Genomic DNA, 25798 nt, shown 5'->3' with positions numbered 1-25798 from the left:
TAAGGAAAATGACATAAAGGGGAAATAAAAACGTTCGCTTAATATTCTGCATAGAGAAAAGATTTAAAGTCCAGAATAAATTTTATTTTAAAATAACAATTAAACATGGAAAAAACTAGAGGCAGTTTTTAAGACAGTGGTAGTAGTAGGGATATATACTTAAAGTAATCTTGAGATCATTTAAGTGGTAAATTAAACCTAAATCTTTAATCTTTTTCTTCTCATTCTATATTTTCACATTTGCAAATCTCTGACCAGGGCAAAGTACATTGGGAATATCACCTCCTTCATTGTAGGCACTGTGCCTTACTTGCCATAGCCTACGGTCATATTACAATTTTTGGTTATCATATCAGCTGATAATTCAATATGAATCGTTGAATATGCAGATCATACTGCAGTACTAAGACCGCCCTCCCTTCCCCACCAAACACCCCTTCCCCCAGTCTTTTTTATATGAACTGTCTGGCCATGCTTACATCTTGACAATAATATTGTCTCTCCATCTTATACTTGTGAAGTTGATATTTTTATGACCATAACATATATTTATCTCTAAATTACATTCAGATCATAGCCTGCCAAAATCATTTTGGATCCTTAAACTGTCACTGAAAATGTTAACTATCTCTCAGCTTTGTCACCAGCAAATTTAATAAGCATAATATTTGTTAAAAATGTTGAACAGAACTGAAGGTAGTTGCATAAGCACTCCACTAGAGACTTCCCTTCAAGTTAGTTTCAAATGATAACAATCTCTTCCTTAGCAATCTCCTCTGCTTCCATGGCTTTAGTTATCTTCTTTATGTGGATAACTTCCAAATATCTACAGGACCCTACAATCTTAAAATTTAGAAACAGTGATTTGCCCAAGGTCATACAAGCAGATCTGGGATCTAAACTCATATCTTTGTGACTAAATTGCATTATTTTTCCCTCACTTGTTTTATTGATGTCTTTTTGTAGTTCACATTAATTTCTGGATATATCCCTCCTCTCCTCAGTGACGCTTCCCTTTTAACAAAGACTTTGAAAGGAAAAAAATTTTTTTTGACAACCACCCCGTTGTGTCTAACAGTATAGGAAGCATTCCGCCTTTGTAGTTGTCCACTTCTCCAGTGAAAAAAGGAAGGTATATTTTCTCAGTTCTTTCCTGGGTCCAAGCTTGGTCATTGTAATTAGACAGCGGTCACTTTTTCCCTTTTATATTACTGTAGTCAGTGCTTGTGGGGGGTTTTTTTCCCCATGTTCTGCTTACTTTGTATCACTTCACTTAAGTCTTTCCATACTTCTCTGAATTGTTCATATGTAGTTTTATGTACCACATATTTTTAACCATCTCTCAATTGTTGGACACTATTTTTTTTTCCTAGTTCTTTGGTATCACAAAAATATCTTCTGTTACTATGTTGATATATAAGGGCATTTTCTGTCTTTGTCTTCCGTGAATCCCACTCTCTTTACATTAAATATTACAGCTAGCCAGAGCTCCAATTCTTGCTACGTGCTAGAAATTTTTACCTGGAAATATAATTGGCATCACAATTTAAGTATATCAAACAGAACACCATCTTTCCTTAAAAAAAAACCCCTAATTGATAGACTTCGCTCTTCTCAGCAATACAAGGATCTAAGACATCTCCAAAGGCCTCATGATGGAAAATGCTACGCGCATCCAAAGAAAGAACTATGGAGTTTGAATGCAGATCAAAGCATACTATTTGCTATTTTTTCTTCTGTTGTGTTTTGTTTCCTCTTTCTGGGGGTTCCTCCTAGTGGTTCTAATTCTTACTTACAACATCACTAATGTGAAAATATATTTAATAGGAATGTATTTGTATAGCCTATATAAGATTGTGCGCCATCTTAGGGAGGGAGGGGGAGAAAAATTTAAAACTCAAGAGCTTATGGAAGTAATTGTTGATAAATCAAAATAATTTAATAAAAAAATCTACCCCTTAAGTTATCTATTTGTAATAATGGCATCACTATCATATCTGGCACCCAAATTTTACTCTTAATTCCCAATCCATATGAGTTTGCTCCTTTTATTATGCTCCTTGGAACCTCTTTTCTGTTGTTACCAAACTTTCCTTCATCTTAAACCTTCCCCTCTCGTATACCCTCTGCATTCTGCCACTCAGAGAAACAAGGCTTCTCCCAAGACACTGCATCCCTGGCCATCCCTTCTCATACAGCGTATACCTGCACCTATTTGAATGAAGAAGCATTTATTCTTTTGAAGGATGATCTTTAAGGCAAATCAAGAAGTAATTAGCTGCCCTGCTTTTGACAGAGTTCCAGAAGAAACCTAGGTAATTAAAGTTCCCCCATCACTACAATATTATGTCTCTTTGACATACCTGTGATGTTTGCCATTCTCATCTACTTCCTCTTTCTGATCAGATGGTCTGTAGTATACTGCAGTAATTTTTTTTGTTTTTTATTTTTTGTTTTGGCTAGGCAGTGGGGTTAAGTGACTTGCCCAGGGTCACACAGCTAGTAAGTGTTATGTGTCTGAGGTCGGATTTGAACTCAGGTCCTACTGAATTCAGGGCTGGTGCTCTATCCACTGCACCACCTAGTGCAGTAATTTTTTTTAAAAACCTTCTATTTTTCCTCTTTGTCCTTTACTGAAAAATTCTCCATAATACTCCTTTCTTTTGGTTCTTGAATTTCCTTGCATGAGTATAGCTTCTCAGTAGACAATACTCTCAGGGCAGCTAGGTGGCACAATGGATAGAGCACTGGCCCTGAAGTCAGGAGGACCTGAGTTCAGATCCGGCCTCAGACCAAACACTTGACACTTGTGTGACCTTGGGCAAGCCACTTAACCCCGGTTGCCTCACAAAAAAAAAAAAGGAAAAGTAGACAATACTCTCCCTCATCTCCCTCCTCTCCCCATTTCCATATCCTATTTCTTTTGAATGAACAATGCCCATCCAGACTCATTTTTAAATCATGGGTTTGTTCCCAAGTAACAATGAAACCTATAAGGGTAATTTTGCCCCCTTGCATTAGGATCATCATGTTTGTTGTCTAAACTTTGAACATTCATGTATGGACACTTGAAGCCATGGGTTTTACTACTGGCTCCTTTATTGATTTTTGTCTTCTATGACTTTTTTGCTCTGTCAGCTGCTATTCTTTGTGTCTACTCTCTATAGTTTTTAATTTGGAGAATATACCTAGGCAGTCCATTCCCTCTCCAATCCTTCTTGGTTTAGACTCTTGTGATTTGATTTGTAAGACAATATGTTAAATATGTCTTTAACAGCTTTTTGCTGATATATTCCTTCTCTGGCCTTTCACTCCCATATTATAAACTGATCAAGAAATCCAAATCTGTTCTCAGATGCAACCTTCTTAGAAGCTGTTAATCTCCCAAATTAATTTTTCCCTTTTTTATCCTTTGCCTTTTTGAAGAAAAATTGTACCGTTAGGGTCTTCAGTTTCTTGCCTAATTCATCATGACCATTAGTAATTTCTCATTTATGCCTACATGATTCACCAGAAGGAAGTAGTTGTTATCTCTTTGATATGTCTAAGAGGTTTCTCTGTTACGTCTTGGATGCTTACCCTAAACCAGGTTGAGGATAAGCAGCAGGTCTCAAATCCACTGGTGAGGTAGGGAAATATCTAACCCAAACATGTGAAGACTTCCCCCAGCAGAATGGGCAAATGAGAACAGTTTGTTCCAACAGCAATGAAAGTGGCTGAAACCGGTGCTGTGGAGCACTTAAGAGTTTGGTCAGACATCAGAGATACCAAGGTCATCCATTCATTCCCAGTGCCTTTGTCATTCATCCTGACTTTTGTCTTGCCACTGAACTTCAGTGACTGGAAGAGAGAGTGAAGCTGAAGACAGCAACTTTGCCTCACTTTAATCCAATTTACAGAGAAATCAAGACCTGTGCTGTCATTGTCCTCTTCGAAAACAAAGGACAAACAACAATTGGATGATCCCTCAGTTAGCAGTTTTTGTGGTTTTGCTATATCATTCCTCCTCTGACTCTCAAGTCTATTTTTAAGACCCAGCTATACCAGTGTCTTTTTCCTTTCATTTCTCCTCTGTGTAACATTGTTCCATTATCCCTTCTTAAACCTGAGAAGGATACTATCTAGCTTGATTTCTTTTGCCTATCAGGTTGTTTTAGCTAAAGGCATTAATATCCTATTGGAAGTAGGATTAATTTTTTAGAGGAATTAGCATTGGAAAATTGTTTATTTTCTAAGAAAAACAGAAGAGTAGTGATATTAATTGCATTCAACAGAGATGTAAGTATTGTGGTATAAGAATATCAATTTGATATGAAAATATCAAACTGATATCAATATTTTTCAATATATTTTTATTTTCCAATTACATGTAAAAATTCTTTGACATTGCATTTTTTTAAATTTTGAGTTCCAAATTCTCTGCCCCCCCTCCTATCCCACCATCCTCCTTGAGAAAGCAAGCGATTTTATATTGATTATACATGTGAAGTCATATAAAACATTTCTATATTAGCCATGTTGTGAAAGAAAATATAGACCAAAAAAAAAAAAAGAAAGAAAAAAAGAAAGAAAAAATTTTAAAAGTATGCTTCCGGCTGCATTCAGAGTTCATCAGTTCTCTCTCTGGGAATGGATAGCATTTTTTGTCATGGGTTCTTTGGAATTGTCTTAGATCATTATCTTGATCAGAAGCCCTAAATCTTTCACAGTTGATCATCCTTAGAAAATTGCTTTTTTTGTATATAATATCCTTCTGATTCTGTTCACTTCACTTTGCATCAGTTCATATAAGTCTTCCCAGGATTTTCTGAAACCATCTTGCTCATCATTTCTTATACCACAGTTTGTTCAGCCATTCACCAATTGATGGACATCCTTTGATTTCCAGTTCTTTGCCACCACAGAAAGACCTGCTAGAAATATTTTTTGTACAAATAGATCCTTTCCTCTTTTCTTTGAATTCTTTGGGATATAGACCTAGTAGTGGAATTGCTAGATCAAAGCAAATGGATATCAATATTGAAGCTGTGTAATTTTTTTTTAAGTTGGTTATATGATTGTCACAACTGCTATAGAATCACTAGCATTCCTTTATGGGCTAGAAGATAGAAAAGGAAAATTTGAATTTTTGTATATAGAAAAGCTTTTGCCCAGAAAAAATTCTATTCTGTTACATCACGGAACCATGATTTTATTGATAAATCTTTCCAGCCTTAACCACCTTGATCATCATTCAACAGAAATAAAGCATTCAGCATTCATTTCATTCTACTGGAAAGTCCTTCCTCTCTATCAAAACCACTGGAACATGCACTTTGCTTGCATAAGCTTACCCCTGCCCCCCCCCAAAAAAAGTCACTTCCAAGCCGCATTTGGAGCGTCCAGATAATCGTTTTTGTGGCAGGTCCATTCATAGAGGAAGATAATGATGAAACTAAACCCATATAAATATATAAATATATCATTATAACTTCAAAATACACCTTTTTGTATTTAAGTAAGTCATTATTTTTAATTCACATTGATCTTGGTCTTCACATTAATACAGCTTTACATTCTAGAAGCAAACACATATACAGGATATTGTACCTGAAGATCTAAAACTTGCTTGACCTAAACTTTAAAGCAGAATTGAGATTTGAATTGGTTTGATTTTCTAACATAAATCTCAAAATTCCTAGGTTGAAGGAAACTTTTCATCAGTATTTAAAATGAAGCTAATTGATGATTCATACTCTGTTCAACAAAAATAAATTTTATTAGCATTAAACATTGGTAACTATTTTAAACATGCGACTGATAAAATTGTAGCAGTTTTAAAGACTTGTACCTTAAGATTTAATGCATATATTGCAGATTTTAGTTTTAAAATTAAGTTAAATTAGTAAAGCAACATATATATGCATGCAGATTTATCCTTGAAATGCATGTTTTATATGTTTTCTTACAGAATACATATATTGCATAGTATATTGAATCAAAATAGACCAATTAAGTAATGTGTTACTCTAGACAGTAAGTTACGCAGAAGAACACATTTATTTGTAGTGAACTGAAAACTGGCTTTTTCCTGTCTTCCATTATAAATATTTGAAACTTATTTTAATAGCATGATATTGAATTATTTATAATTACTTATTTTTCCTTTTAAGTTGATAGGTACTTTGATTTATTATAATTTACTTTCCTTTGTACACTTTTATGGAACTTAAATGCAGTTATCAAGTTTACATTAGAAAATAATACAGCTTTTATAATAGATTGTTATTAGAAATTTCATGTCATTTGTTACTTAGTTAAAATGCTTTTTATCCTTATAATCTTTTAACACTTGGGTGTGACTTACTGCACTGTTAGGAAGACATTCAAGTAGAGGCTATATTTACAGTGTCGTCTTTCAAATCTAGCCATGCTGTAAACTGATGTTTGCTGTATGCTCCTCCTGATTTGAAATAGATGAAAGAGAATGAACCTTTAATCACCATGGTTCACACTATGATTGAGAACTCGGCGCTAAGACCCCAACTGTACCAGCAAGTAAGGTCTTGGATAGTGAATGATACTGCTTTATCATCTGCAAAACTCCCTCAGTGACAGTTTTGGTTGTTCCCCAGATTTACTCATAACATTAATGTTTCTTTTTTTTTCTTATTTATTAATTTATTTTTGTTTGAGAAGCCACAAATCATCCATGCTTTATGAAATGCTGCAGGATTGTGAGCATGGCTTTGCTGAACGTTTTTGCTGTTGAATATGAAGTCTGTCTTTTTTCTAAAGTATTTTGTCTAACATTTGACAAATTATGTGTATTATAGGTCTCTAGTAAAATTGTAAAATTTCTAATGAACTTCAATTTGATTCCATCAATGCAAAAGCATTTCAGAAGTAATTTTAAGATGGGTTTTTCTCAATTTTTTTTTTACAGATAGTTGGTTTCTTAATTTTAATCTGTTTCTTAATCATCAAAAAAAAAAGCCCATGATTTGTTGGGTTTTGTCTTATCTAGTTTTTAATCTGGGAAATGAAATAAAAATATTTTTTAATATCAAGAAGAAAATATTATAGTATGGTAAAAATGTAAGGTGACTTTCTGATGGGAAAAACACTGTTTGGGTTGCTTTTTCTCATGTTCCTGTCATTCTCAGGTAATTCTCCAGATAGTTTTCCATTTACCATACTTTTCACACACAAATACATGTGTATGCATGTGTGTGTATCTATGTATGTATCTCTTGGGAGTAGAAGACAGCCTTAGTAATATGGCTAATCACAGATCTGCAAAAGAAGTGTTCTACCAATCTACACTCAAATTTTGTTGTATTTCACATAATTTTTAAAGTAACCAGATTTTTTTATTATGTTAGAATATTGCTGTTTATAGTTCAGTTAGAATGGCTTATTAAAATAATAATAATAATAATAATGACCTAGTAAAATCTTTAGAAATAGAAGAAAATATTGACCAACATGAAAAAAATGAAGGTAATATTTTTTAAAATATGTGATTTACATATTGAAACACTAAATTTCATATTTAGTGCAACATTATACATAATTCACAATAAAAATTAAAGCATTAAGTATTTAAATAAGCTTAATTTTCAAAACAAAGAAAATTTATTTATTCTTAGTCAGAAAGCCACCAGTTTAAAAAAACCTTGTCATCTTCAAAGACTTGCACTACAAAAACATTAATATTGCTGCTTTCTATAGAAAAACTTAAAGAGTTTTTCTGCTTCTATGTGTTTTAAACATAGGACTGGTTACTGTTTGTAGGTGTACGAAGAGGTGTGTTTCGGGGAGAGAGATGTATATGTTGGGGGCATTATGTGTATGTAAAAATTTATATTATAAGCCAGATATACATTTGGTATGGCAAAAATCATTTGCTTCCTCTTTTGGATTAGAGTTATCAGGTCATATACTATATGATACATAAGCTAAGATAATGTAATCTCTAATACTATACCTTGAATTCAGAAAGAACTATAAAAGAACATAAATTTATATAAATGGGTAAAAGATAGGGAAAGGTTATTACCTGCTTAGTATTGTAGGTACTTAGGAGACAAGATTAAAAACTAGATACTTGATGTCAGTAACCATACATATCCAATTTAATACACTAGGCAAGAAATCAATCTTAACAAATTTTAGCTCACAGGCCAAAAAGAACTTGATGTTAACACTGAGGAGTTTTAAGAAATATGAATATCATATTAGGATATGTTTCTCTAAGATTGTAAGTTTGTGGTGCTTGAAATTTGACTGTCCTCTCTTGAGCTCCAATTTTTGCCTTCTTCATGAAAGAATATCTATATGAAAACTTATGTTTTAGTTTTTATTTGCATATCTGATACTAGTTTACAGTCTTACTCATAATAAGCATCCTGGTATTTTTTGGTAGTGCCAGACCTGTGATTTCATTAGTTTTGAGTTTGTTTGATATAGAACTACCTCCACCAATGAAGATACTCAACTTTTATAGTGTTGTCTGGGTTACTGAGAGATTAACACACTTGACTTTGGTCACACAGCTAGTATGTCAGAGGCAGGATTTGAGCCCAAGTATTCCTGGATCCAAAGCCAACCCTCTAGATCCACTACATCCATCTTCATCAGTATCCTGATGTCAACCAGAAATAAAAAAGAATATTTTTTTTGTAATTCTATATCATACTTTCTTCCAAATTACATTTCCACAGCTACTTAGTTCTTACTCCACTAGAGATCCCTTTATGTTTGCATTCTTTTCTGCTCAAGAAGAGGTCTCATAGTAGATTTAATTAAGCAGGCAATAATATGCCTAAATTAAATCAATTAGCTGATGGTCTGGTAAGGACCTGAAACAAAAGTGAAAGAATGAAAATGATACATAGAAAATATTACACATTCATTATGTAATTTTCTCATTGTGTCAAGACTACATTTTTAGTGCTATCAATTAGTTTTATTCTTTTCTAATATAATGACAGGGTTTTTATTAAAAATAATGAGAAGTGTTCTATCCAAAATATGACTTTAAAACAGTAACATAAAGTACATGTACACAGAGGTACTTTAAAAGTTTTTTTCCAAAAAATTTTCATTAAACATGTTTTACTTCTGGTAATTTTATCAAATTTTAGTAATTCAGCATTAGGCTTAAACATTTGATATTTAAAATACCATCAAGATTTCAGATTAAATGTTGTTTTATGCATTTTAGGGGAGTGCTTAGAATTATATTCTTAAGTAGGGTGAAGTTGTTTTACACTTAAATTTAAATATTTAGAACAGTTTAGACATTTCATTTGGTTGGAGGCTATTATGTTCATTGAGCTTTTCAAAACAAGTTAAAGCTAAGATGATTTTTAAATATATCCATGGAGTATGAACTATATTTTAAAATAAAATTTCTGCATGGTTTAATATAACCACACCCGCCTTTAAATTATCACAAAATGCATTTGCAGATAATTCATAGAGTAATACCTCAAAATGAAACCTTTCCATCTTTAAAGGTTTTTTTAATTATACTGTGTTTAGAAATATGTTATATATAAACATATATGTATATATAGCTACACGTGTGTGTATATGTGTATGTTTAACTTTCCAGTAATCTTTGAGTTTAAATAAAAGTACTCTGATTTCAAACAGATTATTAAGTAAAATGTCAGTGTCAACTAATACTTGCTATGGAAAGTGTCATATAGAGTGATATTAGTTGTAATCTGTGTTTATATAACATAAAATACTTGACATTTTGTCATCTGATGTGATCCTCACAATTACGTTGTGGAGTAGGAATACAAGTATTCCCATTTTTCAAGTGTGAAAACATATAGTTAAGAAGTGGTGGAGCTGTTCTTCTAATTCCAAGTGCTCTTTTCATTATGTTACACTGTCTTTTATTGTAGTTTTGACGTACATACGTGTGGTTCTGCATATGTGTGTGAAACTTATTTTGTTACTTGTAGCAGAATTCAGTTGTACTTCATAGTCAAAACATAATTCCACTAAAATGGGTAATTCAAAAAGATAAATGAGATATTGAGACATCCCTTTTCTCAAAGACGATCACCTTTTCTTTTGTGTATAAAGAAAGAAATTAAAATCGTTAAAAAGTCCTATTTGATAAGAAATCACATTTAATTTTAAAAAAAATACTAGTGGTTATGAGAGCTTGTTTGTGCAAAAATATTGTGATGAAAACCACTTAAAAGGCAACTAAGAAAAAAAATCTAAATGTGCAATACCTTAGAACTATGCTAATACAGCACTTGCTCCATAATATAAAATATATAAAGAAATTTTAGATTCTCTACCTTCTGAATCTTGAGTTTCAGATTGACAAAGGAAAGGAGTCAATTTTCTTCCTGATATTTCTGGTACATTTATTTACAAAATAGATATTAGGTGCTTTTTACACACAGAATTATACTAAAATATATAAGACATTCATGAGTATATGTACATAAAATACATGTGTCTGTGTGTCAAAAATATATCCTTTTCAACCTGAAGTCATTAAACCTGATTGAAGTCTTTTATTCTAGTTCTCTGCTATGATTATGCTTTTCTTATTTTGTGAGATAGTACACATGCCTAATAAACACAACTTTAAGAATATATTCTCTTAAAGCTTACATGAAAATATTAAATTATTAATTTTATATATCTTTTCCTTTTTGAAGCAATCCATGCTTGATAAATGTCTGTTCGGTGAAGTCAGAACTTGTCTCCCCATAAATTGTTACTGGTCATATAGATGATAAGTGTATTTTAACTGTTGACTACATTCTAAACATTTTCATTCTTTTATTTTTGAAGCTGTTTTATGACGATAATATTCTTCCTTATAGCTGTCACAAGATGAGTATAGAGGTACATTGTACAAGTACAGATCTGAGGAGGTGGATATTGATGTAAGTATCAATATGACATTTATCACTGATGTTTTTACCATACTTGTCTTGCCAGAGCATTTTACATAAGCACAGAAAGTATATGCCTCCTCACTCTATCCCATCCCACTCCCTGCTAAAAAAATGTTATTGATTGTTGGTAAATTAGCTTTTTCACTATTCTGTGGCTTAAATCTTTACACTCCTGAGTTGGTTAACAATGATGATGATATACAGAGATTTGCTCTTTGCTAAGAGTAGAAAGCTATGTCCAATAGTGTATTTTCAAGATGGGGAAAGAAAAAAATGGAAATAACCCATTTTCCAATCACTGCTCTTCAAATTCCATTATCATTTCCCTTTTGGATCCCAGATTTAGACAAGTAATCACCTGTAAGGTCCCTGAGTTGCTACTCTGTCTTTGCAGTTCATCTCTTATGAGTTTATTCCATAACTTTGCTCTAGTCAAGCATACTTAGAATAACAGATTGTTATAGCTGGAAGGTACCTTATTTTACAGATAAGTAGACCTGAGCTGAGAGTCTGAGACAAGATTAACTTGCCTAAGGTCACACAGAGGCAGAATTGAAGCCATAATGCAGGTCTCCTGACTCCCAGCCCAGTGTATTTTCTATCTCAACTTATTTCTCTATTCAGTACATCCAACTACATGTATTTAAATTATCAGATTCTCTTTAAAAGTTTCAATAGTAAATGGCAGAGAAATTGATTTTTACCTTTGCACCTTTACTTCATTATTCAATAACTGTTTTTCATTATAAGGAGTTATGGACTTGGAATAATTCTCTTTATTTGTATTATATCTGAGGTTTGGGTTCTGAGACATCAAAGCAAATATATTTTGATACTTTAAATTTTTTTCCAAGGCTTTAACTTTGATTTTCAATCAAGTTTATTTTGACAAAGTTTAAAGTGACTTCTAACATTTTCCATGTGGTTAGGATGAAAAAGGTTATATGAAAAAATTAAAACTGTGTCCTAAATTATAACCTAAGGCTTAAACTAATAAAATATGTGCATTAATGTTTGAAATGGCTACTTTCTGTAGATTTTACTGTTATGTTAAAAATAATTCTGTGTTTGGATTTTTCCTAAGGATTTATGAGGAATTAATGTGAATCAAATTCAGGTAGTGTTTTGTATTAAGGATTACATAAAATGTTTGGTCTTGTAAAATATAAAATTTGAAATTAACAACATTTAAATGGGTAATTAAAGTGATGTGTGAGTGTTTTACTTCATTATATTTGTATTTGCATAATTTGGATTTACCTTAATGGTAAATTAAGTATTGAAGTGTAATTTAAATAGCCTAGTTATCGCTACAGTTTTTGGTTAGCTTTTTGTCTCTGTAGCCTTTGGGGGCAGGAGGGTGTGTGTGGGAAGGAGTGGGGAAACCTGCTCTAGGTCCTGGGGTGTGGCCTTTTGACTGAGTCCAAATATTACACAACAAATCCTTTTATTAAGGGGATTTGTTCTGTGAAGTTTGGATTCAGTCAAAGGGCAGCACTTGAGGACCTAGAAAGCCACGTGTAGAGGCTGCAGGTTCCCCACCCCTGGATTACAGGCAAAACTGTGCCCCTGTCTTTTTTCATTAGATTGGGTACCTCGTTTTTAAATCATAGTCTCATTGTTGCCTGAGGGCACTGATAGTTTATAACTCACCCACAGACACACAACTAGTATGTGTGAGAAACGGGACTTGAACCTAGATTTTTCTAATGCCACAGTTGACTGTATCTACTGAACTATACTGCCTCTTCTTTGCAGACAGTTTTTTTAGTCCAAACTGCGGTTTTCATTTGGTGTAGGGAACTCCCTGTGAGTAAACTTCCTCTATCAACACAAGATTTACAACTGTTCTGTAGTTTATAACCTAGAGTTGCCTGGGATACTGAGAATGTAAGTGATTTGCCCAGAGTATGTCAGAGGCAGACTTGAGAACCAGGTCTTCTGACTGACAGCTTTCTCTGCACCACTCTAAGCTGCCTTGATTTGTCTGCAGAAATATTGATTTGAAAATATCTCTTTAGTCTTCTTCCTATGTCTTATTTTAATTTCAGTCCACATTTATTTAAATCATTTAATTAAAAATTGGGTGATTATTTTAAATGTACATTGTCAGCTCTTAAAGCAAAAATGAAAAGTACTGCTAACCATGGACGTTTTCTTTTATTAACCTAGGCCAAACTAAGCAGATTATGTGAACAAGATAAAGTGGTACATGCATTGGAAGAGAAACTTCAGCAGCTCCACAAGGAGAAAGTAGGGCAATTATGTTTATTACCTAAAATTAATGTTATTTTATTTGATTATTATCAGGGCAGTGATAACTTAAGTAAAAAGACTATATTCAGTAATTCAGAATATTAAACATAATTCTTTTTATTGTAATAGTACATGCTTGAGCAAGCTTTGCTATCAGCCAGCCAAGAAATAGAGATGAATGCAGATAATCCAGCAGCCATTCAGAGTGTAGTTTTGCAAAGGGATGATTTACAGAATGGACTACTTAGCACATGCCGAGAACTATCTCGAGCTACAGCGGTAAGTCAATTTTTTTTTTCTTATAAAAATCATTAAAGTTTCAATTCTTGTTGTTTTTACTTCTAGTTGGAATATTCATTTTTAGCATAAGAAGCAAATATTAAGTTGCATGACATTAATGTAAACATTATCTTGGAACAATGAAGAATAAATTTTTAATCTTAAAATCAGTAATGTCTTTTATTTGCCAAAAGAATTATCTTACCAAACGATAAGCGCATAGATATTTTATAGACTTTGAAAGTAAAAATCTGGGGCAGCTAGGTGGTGCAGTGGATAGAGCACTGGCCCTGAAGTCAGGAGGACCTGAGTTCAAATATGGCCTCAGGCCAAACACTTGACACTTACTAGCTGTGTGACCCTGGGCAAGTCACTTAACCTCAACTGCCTTAAAAAAAAAAAAAGTAAAAATCTTAAGAGGCATGTATTATGGGGCACATTCCATAATACAGTTAAATATGTAGTAGATTTTTATTTGATTCCATTGACTAATTCTAGGTAAAACAAATAAGCAGAACTTGCACGTTACCAGTTTTGAATTCTAAAGAAAAAATTCCAGAGTATTTATTATCTAGAAGTTTCTGATAATTTTTTACATAGGGCAGCTAGGTGGTGCAGTGGATAAAGCACTGGCCCTGGAGTCAGGAGGACCTGAGTTCAAATCCAGCTTCAGACACTTGACACTTAACTAGTTGTATAACCCTGAGTAAGTCACTTAACCCCATTGCCTAGCCAAAGTAAGAAAAATAATTTTTCTACAATTATCATGGCAAATTAATAAAACCAGGATTCTTGACAGAGCTCCAAACCTAACAATGGTTACTCAAGTCCTGAGAGTATAGTTATATGTAACTGCCATATTCTTTGGCACTTAAGCATGTTACTCAGAGAACTCTTGGTGTTGTTTCCTGTGCACATTTATCAGTTAATCTAATAGCCTTTTCTTAGGCCTCCTCCTTTTGACCTCTTCTGTATTCACCATTCTTCACCAGCCTTTTCTCTTCATAGATCTGCTCTCTTGGCTATCCTCCCATCTGTCTGACTGCACTTGTCCTCAATACATTTGGTTTTAAATGAAAGAAATGACATAGTCAGGGCTTTGCCTTAGGAAGATTCTTTTGGTAGCTAAGTAAAGGGTGGATGTAGAAAGGAGAGATAAATGGTGAAGAGACCAGTTAGGAAACTATCACAAGTAATCCAGACTACTAGTGATGAGGATATGTATGAAGGTAGCTAATTGAAGAAAAATTTTTGTATGTGATATATTGTGGCAGTAAAATCATTAGGACTTACTTTGCAGCAGGTTAGACATATAATATAAGGAAGGGAAAAGTCAGAGATGACACTAAGGTTTTGAAACTGAGTGACTGGGGCAACTAGGTGGTGCAGTGGATAGAGCACCAGCCCTGAAGTCAGGAGGACCTGAGTTCAAATCCAGCCTCAGACCAAACACTTGACATTTACTAGCTATGTGACCCTGGGCAATTAACATTGCCTAACAAAATACAAAAAAAAAGAAAGAAAAACCCCAGCTCCAGATTACTCCCACCATCTGCATCCTTCTCTTAAGGAAGCTCAGGGAAGTCTTACAAATCATTGGGTATACCATTGAGTATGTCTAGAAGATTGATTATGAAGCCTCCTTCCTTTCTGACAGAGAGGTGATGGACTGAAGATGCTCAGTGAGACTGAAATTTTCACACAGCTGAAATTACAGGACACCCACCCCACTTCAACCCCCCAAAAAAAAATTTAAAAAGGAAAAAAAAAATAATCTGTCTTTTAGGAAAACGTGCCAAAATTTTCTCAAACATTGAAAATGAAGAAAATTGCAAGTTGATAGGATTCACTGACATAGGTGATCTCCACCTTCAGTTCATCCAATCACATTGTTGTCAGACTTCCATACTAAGATGACAAAATCATTTTTAAATACATAGGCAGAAAGACATCCCAGATCTGAAAAAATGGAAATTAATCACATAATTACATAATACTTTTCTATAAATTTAAGAAATTATCAAAAATATAATATGATATATTGAAAATTTAGAGAAAGGGAACTTCGTCTTCCAAATCAGCTTTTAGTAAAGATAAATATCTTTTTCAGGTAAAAAAGAAGTTACTTGTATTAGTTTGAAGAGTTTGTGGAAGGGCAGAGTCAACTTTTAATTTTCAGAGTTAAAAGCACAGATGAGATATTACATATAGGAAACAAGGTAGCCCAGATAATCTGGAGCCAAATTGTGAAGGGCCAAGTTGAAGTTTTCATTTTATCCGCAAGGCAACAGGGAGCCCTGGAAGTTTTTGAGTATGTAGTGGAATGGTACTTGTGCCTTAGGAACTTTTTTGTAACTCTTCTGGAAGATACCTCTGAAACTGCTCTGCTTTTCACCAGATTTTCTCCATCATGTCATAGAAATTTCTTCACCCTAGAAATTCCCTCTTCTCCTGGACTATCTCTCACACTCAAAGTAACCGCTGCCCCAAAGTCCTTCTTCTTCTGATTAACTGATTCCTCCTAGAACCTCTAATTTATGGTGAGGTCTGGACTAATCCTGGCTTCATTTCTTTCGAAACCGCACTGCTCCTCCTTAGGAAAACTCTCCCTGCCCCTCTCCTCCTTCCAGTTCCCCACATTAGAATGTAAACTTCTCCAAGACTGGCACTGTCTTTCTGCTTTTTTCCCCCCAAAAGTTTAGCACCTTGCCTGGCATTTAGTGATTGCTTAATAAATACTTATTGACTGATTAACAGAGGAGAGAGTCTGGAAGCAAGAAGATCAATAAGGAACCTATTAAAATAATTTGGGCATTAATGACAATAGAGACTGTGTATATAGAGTGAGTAGGTGATTAAAAAATGATATGATGGTAGAATGAACAAGATTTGACAACCAATTAGTATGTGGCAATAATATCCTTAAGAGAAAAAGGGAAATTGGCGAGAAAGGTGGATTTAGTGGGAAAATAATGAGTTTTGAGATTATTGTAGGACATCCAGGTGGCTTATCCAACAGGCAGTGATGATAAAGGACTGGAACCCAGGAACAAGATGAGGGCTAAAAGTGCAGATTTTGGAGTCATCTTAATAGTGAATTTCTTTGAATTCATGAATCATCAAAGACAGTTCAGTGTTATAATGTTTATGCCTTCTTAAAACTTTCCGTTATCTTCTACTTTAACTTCCCATTCATCTACTTTTAATATCTTTTCCCATTATGCCTATCACTCTGACACTTGTTAAGGAACAACAGAGCCTAGGGTGAGGAAGACTCATCTTCCTAAGTTCAAATCAGGCTTCAAATCATACTAGCTGTGGAATCTTGGGCAAATCACTTGCCTCGGTTGTTCATCTGTGAAATGAACTGGAGAAGGAAATAGCAAACCAGTCCAGTATCTTTACCAAGAAAACCCCAGAGGGAGTCCCAGAGAGTCAGACACAACTGAAATGACTGAACAAATTTTGCACAGTTAATACAATAATATTCTGTGAGGTTTATAAGAGAAGTTCAATAAATCTTTATACTCAGAGGCAACATCATAAGAAAATGCTTTTCCCTGTTAAAGTAATAAATGCTGGTTGTCATGTTTTCAGGAACTAGAAAGAGCATGGCGAGAATATGACAAATTAGAATATGATGTAACAATTACGAGGAACCAGATGCAAGAACAGTTGGATCGACTTGGTGAAGTACAGGTACGAAATTTTAATCTTCTCAAATTCTTTTCAGCCTTCTGGTTATACTTTGATATCAAACAATTTCAAGTTGTTATACTGATAAGAGATCAAGTCCAAAATGAACTGCTTAAAAGTCAGGTCAGAATTGATTTCCTTTTGACCATAGGCTATTGTAAAACATGCCAGTAACAGGTGCAGTATCTATCCTCTATTTTATTGCTTATCTATTAAAAAAAAATTGACATTGACAGAATTCCAAGTAGAAGAAAGATTCATTGTTTTTTAAAAGTTGTTATTGAATTGGTTGGTGTGGGTAAGTACTTAGGACTGCAAAAAGACCTGAAGTGTGATGAAACTACATATCTGGACTCCCCCAAACCCAAGCTCTAAATTAACCACACACTTGCCAGAATCACCCTAAAGAAGTCACTCCACAGGACTTAAAATGTACTTCTCTGTTGTTATCTTTTGTTTAGTGACTATTTGTGTTTGTGGTTGAATTTTAAGTTTGGCCACATGTGTCTTTACCTGGTGTGATAGGAGAAGCAGACTAAAAGAGGTGACAATGACATTAACAAGTTTGAGATATAGTTAGTGAATGTTTGCTTTGCAAGTAACAGAAATAACAGAAATCCTTCTTCTGAAGACTATTCTTGATTTCCTTCAACACCCCACTCCCACCATCACCACCATTTATTGGTTCTCATTCCTCTTGAAATGGATTTGTCTACATGTATATTGTCTCTAGAATGTAAGATCCTTGAGGGCAGGTACTATTTCGTTTTGACTTTCTTTTCCCAGTGCTGAGTGTTTTAAAACGTTTATTGAATTGTTGGATTTCCTGACTGGGTTTTTCCTCTATTACATGCCTTATCATGTTTTAGAACTTAAAAAGTTAACCGTATATTGTCATTCTTTTTTTTTAATTTAGTTTAATTTTGTTTTTTTCTTTTAGTAGAGTGTTTCTCTGCTCATTTTTAGCCCCTTATGTACCTTCCTGTCATCATAAAAGATGGCATGATAACTCAGTGGCATATAAATAATACTATGGGTTAAGAGATATAACTTAATATTTTAATTTCAAGTTTCCCACATATGAATTAATACATATTATCATTATTAATAGACGGAGTCAGCAGGCATTCAGCGTGCACAGATTCAGAAAGAACTTTGGAGAATTCAGGATGTCATGGAAGGTTTGAATAAACATAAACAGCAGCGAGGCACCACAGAGGCTGGTAAAGAGACTTCTTTTATCTTTTATTAGCTGACATTTGGCCATAGTTACATCTAAAACGAATGGAACGTGTGATTGCGTTTCATTAACTTAGTTGGCAAGTCACTAGAAGCACAAATATGACTAAATGTAAGTAAATGAGTAGCATGACATTATTTTCTTTTTCCTCTAGATTCAAAAAAATTTTCTAATTAGTTTTAATAGTGATACATTCTAATTTTTAAAAATTATTTTAATAGGTATCATAGGATCAAAGGCTTTTTCTGCAGTTAAGTACAAAAGTGAGGTAAGATGTTTGCTGTTTTAATTTCTAAATGCAAATTGATGTATTTCTAACCTTAAAGAATGAATAAAAAGAAATCAAATATTTTCCACACTTTAACAGAAATAAGTTTTAAGTGGTTTTAAATATGTTCCACTCAGGTTATTGTGTTAATCTTGAAGTTACAATGGGCATTACAAGAGTAATGTTTAAAGCTACATTGATGATTTCTTATTTATAACAACTAATGAGTCCCCTTCTCACTCCCAAACCTTAAACTGGAAAAATTGAATCTGGGTTGGTTCATGCATTTCAGAATTTGACAGGCAGGATTTTACTTCTTGGTCATCTAAATGTACTAAATTTCACTCTTGTATGGTAAGCACTTATCTGTGTCTTAAGAGGTTTTGTAAGAGCAAGTTTTATGCATAACATAAAAAAATTATAACTATAAAGAGATACTGTCAACATAATTAAAATAGCTTCCAATTTTGATTCCAATGAGGGGAAATGCTTGGTATCATTTCTTTTTAAAATCTAATATGAATACAACATTTTACAAAGTTTTAAACTAAAACTTTTTCCTGATATTTTCGTACCTAAATAGCAACATTTTTATATACAGTGATCCTTTGGACTTATAATAGAATTTTAAATGGAATGCAGATACAAAAAGTGCTAACCTCAGTGGTCCAAAGCAAACTAGATACTGTTTCAAACTCAATTTGACTCAGTGAATATCATGACCTTTTTGTTTTATTTCTTTACATATGATTTTGACAGTGTCCCTTTCATTATCTAAGGTTTATGAGACATAGTATACATTTTTAAAGCTAAGCTGCTATTGAAAAGTTTGTTAGATATTCTTAACACAATATGCTCATCTAAATAAGGTGACTATTCTACAATCTTTAGGAAGAGGAAGTAGTCCCACCTCGTCCTCCACTTCCTTGGTCCTATGACTTTACAGAGCAGCCTCCCATAATCCCCCCTCTGCCCAGTGATAGCAGCTCCTTGCTCTGTTATAGCAGGGGCCCAGTACATCTGCCTGAAGAAAAGAAGATTTACCAAGTTCAAGGATATCCAAGAAATGGCTCTCACTGTGTAAGTGGCTAGAATTGCCACAGAATTTTACATCACAAATATCTTCTTGATTTTTCATAATCATTTTCTTTTGCTATTGAAGAATTGTTTTGTATTGTAATCTTCTTTTGACTAGTACTTTTTGTTGCTTTCCATGTTATCATTTTCATATGTTACATTTTTGTTTTTTCATACTTGTGTACTTAAAATTTTTTAAATATGGAAAAGTGTAATTTAATATTAATTATTAAATTAATATAAATTAATATTATATTATTATAACATGAAGAGACTAGATTTAAAATAGATTAATGTGGGACAGGGGGATCATGCCTGCTAATTTTTTCTGTCCTCAGACCAGAAAATAAAAGGTGGAAAGTAGAATTACTGGTAGCCAGGATAATTAAAGATGAGATTCAGTCTATAAAAGTAAGACTTGATAAGCAGGGAGAAAGGATCAGCAAAAGAAGAAAAGGAATATAAACCAGTGGGGGGCAAAACATCAAAGGAATTTTAGTTATGAGAATTTGAAATGTAAGACTTTCCTAGCATATATAGCATCTGATTACCTTTTAAAATGGATGAGATAATTTAATACAGTTCAGTCACTGCTCTTAAAATATATGTAATGCCAAACAGTCTGGTGGTCATGATGAAAATAAAATATTTATTTTAATTTCAAAACAAAAAGCTTAGAAGATATAAATTTTAATCTTCCTTCATATTTGTTTTCCTTTACTTTACATATAGATTCTCACAAGTATTTTGTCTAAAACAGTTCCTGTTTAAAAATTCTGAGGGGGGGAGAGGATTAGCAACCTCATATACCAAATTTAATTTGAGATTTCATAAATTAATAACATGGGAAAATTTTAGTCATTTTTAATCTACATTTTTTCCTCTCTTTAAAGGGTCCTGATTATAGACTTTACAAGAGTGAACCAGAATTAACAACTGTAGCAGAAGTTGATGAATCTAATGGAGAAGAAAAGTCTGAACCTGTTTCAGAGATAGATTCTGTAACTAAAGGTCAGCTTTTAACTTTTATATAGTAATATCCATGTAATCTTCAGTACTAATGGAAGTTTCCTTATTAATCCTGGTGTCACTTACATTATTAGTTTTTGTCTTTATAGTTTAAAGCTAAAAAGTCTATACAATCTTAAAAATTTTAACTTAAGTACAAAAAATACTTAGTAACACTAGTTTTAGAAGTTATTTTAAGTATTTTTCCATTCTCTGACATAAAACATTTAGTCATATTTTTATTAGCATCTCCAGGTCTTTAAGTTCAACTCTGGAAACTTTTTTTAAGGATACGGCTAGAGAGGACAATGAAATAGATAAATGAGGAAATAAGGTGGCATATTTCAAATTCCCAAGTAATCTCTTTTTGAAATGTTATAATGACTGTCTCGTTTTTCTACTTTTTTCTCTAGAATTATGTCTTTTAATATTTCAGTAATGGGGTTCCCCCCCCCACCATGTAGTAGATGTGTGGTTTTAAAATGAAAAAATAATGCTTAGAAAATAGTCTAATATGGCTATCTACCATCTCTACATCATAGGTAACTCCGTCTTACAAATTACAATTTTTTGTGAGAGAGGATTTTAGTTGAAAGTATATTCTACCCAAATATAAATAGTTTCTTAATACCCAAGCTCCCAGCAAAAGCATTGTTTCTTTCTCCGCATTGTATTGTGCTCGTTGATCAGCAACCATGAATAAAGAGGCTTCAGTCTTCTAGGAGTTTATGACACTGTTGCACACAAGGAATCATTAAACTTTATGTAAATAAGTAAACTATTTCCCATTAAAGTAAGAGATAAATCATTTACTGGATGGAGCTTGGAGAAGAGGTTGTCATATTGATTAAATGAGGAGTGAAGGAAATTCCTACTAATTAGGGAAGGCATCAAAAAATTTAAAGTAAAGTACCCCAAAAATTGTATGTTTGTACCCCATTCCATTCTTGTTTCTGACTCCTATGTAATCATAATAATCTATCTATCCTGAGGTATATGTAATGCCAAATATTACTCATTTAGTTTTCCAAGTTTAAAAATTATCTAATAAGTGACTGTAGAAGGTTGATTTAACTCAAATACAGTGAGGTTTCCTTAACTTTAAGAAAAGAAAGAAAGAAAAAGTTTATGTCTTCATTCTTCAGAATGCTAAAAAGGGTCCATGACCAAAAAAGAAGACAAAGAACCCCATTCTAAGTCTTCAGTGTTCTGGAGAATGTTCCTTATGCAATATAAATTGATTCTAAATAATAGGACATATGTTACACATTTCTGCTCCACAACTTCAGAATCATTTAACCCAAAAAACAGTGGTCAGAAGAAAATAAGTCAGTAACAATTTAAGATTATTTTAGAGATTAGTTGTGATTCTCCATGAAGTAGTCTCCTGACCCTGCACTTGTGGAAAGTACAATTCTGCTTATCCAAGATGTAGGTTGCAAAGAGAGTGACACTTATCCAAGTTCCTTGAGTTTCTAATGGTTTAATGAATGACTATCTAAAATGTATTTTAGTCCATTAATAGATTTCATGTTCAATATTGGACAACAGAGAACTTGGAGATATCACTTAACTCCTCAAGATGTCAATTTCCTCATCGCTCCCAAATTCCAGACAGACCATGCCATCAAATTAATTCTGTGACCTAAAGAAAGTCACAACCTCTTTGTGTTACAAATTCCATATATAAACAATAAGTAGAATACTACTTAGTCTGTTGTAGAGAGTTTTCGTGAGGATAAAAAAAAGGCAATATATAATATTTCAAAAAGCACTTTTAAAAGTATATATAGATGTTAATTGATGCTGTTATTGTTATGTAATTGATGTTCTTTGAAATAAAAATTAGTAATGATGGCAGGTGCTATCTGCTTTTTTAAAAATGCAGTAACTACTTTTAAATAAAAAATCCTAATTTAACCAATTTAATACAAAGAGAAAATAAGGCATCAGATTTTTTTATGCCTCCTATTAATGTCACCAGCTAATTTGCTTTTAATTTAGCCCTAAATTATATCACTATCATTGGCTAATGAAATAGATAAAATAGTGTATTGCTACTGCATTTTTCTTGTCTTTTTTCAGCCAGATCTGGCTTGGAGTATTTTAAAATGAAAAGAAATTCTAATATTACAAAGAAAAATGTAAATTTTTATGATAGGTGCTTTGTAGGAATTGCTGCTATTTGGTTTTTTTTTAGGTTCACATTTTCCTGTTGGAGTTGTACCTCCCAGAACCAAATCACCAATGCCTGAGTCTTCAACAATAGCCTCTTACGTAACCTTAAGGAAAACTAAGAAGATGATTGATACAAGAACGGTATTTAAAAACTATTAATTAACAGAAAAAAATTCACAGAACATAAAAATTAAGTTTCTGTTTCTCTGGTTTCATGGAGAAATTTTCATATATAACCAAGATAAAGCTTATCATTCTTAGTTTAAAAAAAAAATACCCATAGTTATTTCTGAATTAGGATCAAACCATTATCCATTCAAGAGAATGTGAGCCTCTCAGTATATTTCAGTATCTAATTGCTACCATATACCCCAGTCTGCATCCTGAGGCCAATTTAGACCTCCCTGAGGCTTTCATGACTAATAAGGGTTCCTCTAAGGTCAAATAGCTTTTTCCAATAGCCGTTCTTAGAAGTTCACCATAAACACTGACCATTCTAAAGTTCTGCAGAATAAATTTGAGGAAAGAAAATCCCAGAGACCTAGAGTTTGCATAGTAGATAAGGACCCACTTCAATCCTGTGAACTGACGCATATGCTGATACGAGTCTAGGGAGACCCACAATTTGATAATACCAAACTAAACTCCACAGGCCCTCTAGAGGCTCCAAAAGCGCCTAGTTCAGGCCAGGATGGAAGCCTTCCCTCGGAAAAAATCAGTCTGATACTTAGCTATTGTTTTATTATGTAAAAAAATACATGATTGTAAAATGCTTTGTTTCAATTATTGGAGTTCTAATCAAGAACTTGTAAGATGATAGATTTTAAATTATATCTGAATTGTCTTTTTAAGATAGATTCTAATATTGATGATATATGTATATGTAATTGATGAGATAAATCATCATGTTCACGTATGTAATGTAGGTTTATGGTATGATTTCCTTTATTTTTTGTCATAAGGAGGAAAATTACCTTAGGTTTATAGAATCACAGACTGAAAATTGGAAGGAAACTTAGAGGACTTCTAGTCAACCTGGCCCTGACCAAGAATCCCTTCTACAACATAACCACGAAGTTCTTATCCATACTTCACTGGAAAACTTGAAGTGAAGGGAATCTCCTAATTATACTTTTTAATAGCTCTGATTTTTATGGCAATCTTAAAGCTAAAACATTTCCTTTGCTTGATCCAAGTTCTATACTCTAAGCTAAGCAAAACAAGTCTTAATTTCTCTTCCACATTACAGCCCTTTAGATACTTAAAGGTGTTTCGATTAGTCCTCATTTGTCATGATCTCTGATTCCCTTACCCCTTGGTTACTATCCTCTGGAAGCATTCTAATTATTTATATTTTTAATATGGTTCCCAAATCTGTATACAGTACTTCACATATGGTTTTACCAAGGAAAAGAACAGCAGGGCTATTACTTCCTTTTTATTGGACAAGATCTGTCCCTTAATGCAATAAGAGACAGGACACTCTATTCCTGTAGAGCTTGCATTCCACTAAAATTCTCCACATCTTTTTCATACAAATTGCTGTGTAACCACACCTCTTCCATCTTACATATGCAAAGTTAATTCTTTGATCATTTGTTTTTGATTCAGTCCATTGTTCTTATATTTGGAAGCCTTTTTGTATCTTGGACTGTCATCCATCATGTTAGCAGTCCTCCCAGATTTTACATCATCTACAGATTTTATCTATCATTTCAAGCCATTGAAGACAGTCATTACATGTTTTATTAAAAAAAAGAGAGAGAGAGAGACTAAGTACTTATCTCTAGGGCAGTAGTGTCAAACTCAAATGGAAACTGTACATATAAGGATCCCTGCAGGCCACATATTGACTGAAAAACCAGATATTAACGTTGTCTATATTCTGTTATATTTAATGATCCTCACTGAGGAGTGTTGTAGGCCACATGTTTGACACCTCTGCGTTAGGACACTCCACTAGGGACCTCTTTGCTATTGATTTCAAACCATTAATGATTATTCTTTTGCTCTAGTTATTCAATTAGTTCTGAATCCCACTGTCATCTAGCCTGTATTTATCTATCTTGTCTACAAAATTACCATGAGGGGTTTTGTCAAACACTTCACAAAAAATCTACGTAAGCACTAACTATAGCATTCTCCTATTATAACAGTCCAGAAAACATTTTGTTTTTTTACAACACAATTATTTCTCTATATATTTTCTTTTGCTCATACCCTGCCAAGAGATAGCCAGGTAGCACAGTGAATTGAATGTTGGAATCAAGAAGACCTAAGTTCAAGAATGGCCTCAGGCGCTTACTAGCCCTGTGACCCTGGGCAAGTCACTTAACCTCTGGCTGCCTCAGATTCCTTAACTGATTGAGATAATAATAATAATACCAACCTCACAGAGTTATTGTGAGGATCAAATGAGATGATTTTTTTTTTTTTTTTTTGCTTTTTGGTGAGGTGATCGGGGTTAAGTGACTTGCCCAGGGTCACACAGCTAGTAAGTGTTACGTGTCTGAGGCTAGATTTGAACTCAGGTCCTCTTGACTCCAAGGCCAGAGCTCTATTCACTGCGCCACCTAGCTGCCCCACGATGATATTTTCAAGGTGCATATCCGTAATACTTGGCACATAGTAGGTGCTAAATAAATGTTTCTTCTCTTCTCTCTCAAATCCCTCCTTTGTAACCAAAAGAAAGTTAAGCAAAAACTACCATGGTATTGATAGCTATACAACATTTGGCACCTCTACCTTTCTAGGGAGGTCTTTTCATCTTACATCCTTTGTAGCCAGTACTGGGCTTGTGATAAGCCATGCCATCTTTCACATTCACCATTTCTTTTACTGCATGTTTACTGACCTCTCTAATAATTTGTTTTA

The 25798-nt window shown here is 33.4% G+C and overlaps 1 protein-coding gene across 10 annotated transcripts in view; it reads left to right on the top strand.

Moving 5' to 3' along the window:
* PLEKHA5 (pleckstrin homology domain containing A5) overlaps window positions 1–25798 on the top strand; it is a 182910-nt gene that overhangs the window by 134043 nt on the left and 23069 nt on the right. For all 10 annotated transcript variants that reach the window (XM_027838661.1, XM_027838658.1, XM_027838660.1 and 7 more), the window contains 8 exons: window positions 10848–10910; window positions 13095–13175; window positions 13308–13457; window positions 17055–17156; window positions 18265–18376; window positions 18615–18661; window positions 20632–20749; window positions 22947–23065. In XM_027838661.1, coding sequence (XP_027694462.1) covers window positions 10848–10910; window positions 13095–13175; window positions 13308–13457; window positions 17055–17156; window positions 18265–18376; window positions 18615–18661; window positions 20632–20749; window positions 22947–23065 — 792 coding nt within the window. The remainder of the gene's footprint in view (window positions 1–10847; window positions 10911–13094; window positions 13176–13307; window positions 13458–17054; window positions 17157–18264; window positions 18377–18614; window positions 18662–20631; window positions 20750–22946; window positions 23066–25798) is intronic.

The sequence above is a fragment of the Vombatus ursinus genome, unplaced genomic scaffold (assembly GCF_900497805.2).
Source record: "Vombatus ursinus unplaced genomic scaffold, bare-nosed wombat genome assembly UNPS02014830.1, whole genome shotgun sequence".
Classification (NCBI taxonomy): Eukaryota; Metazoa; Chordata; class Mammalia; order Diprotodontia; family Vombatidae; genus Vombatus; species Vombatus ursinus.
Note: the sequence above shows the minus strand (reverse complement) of the source record. Positions and strands in the feature narration are given on the sequence as shown.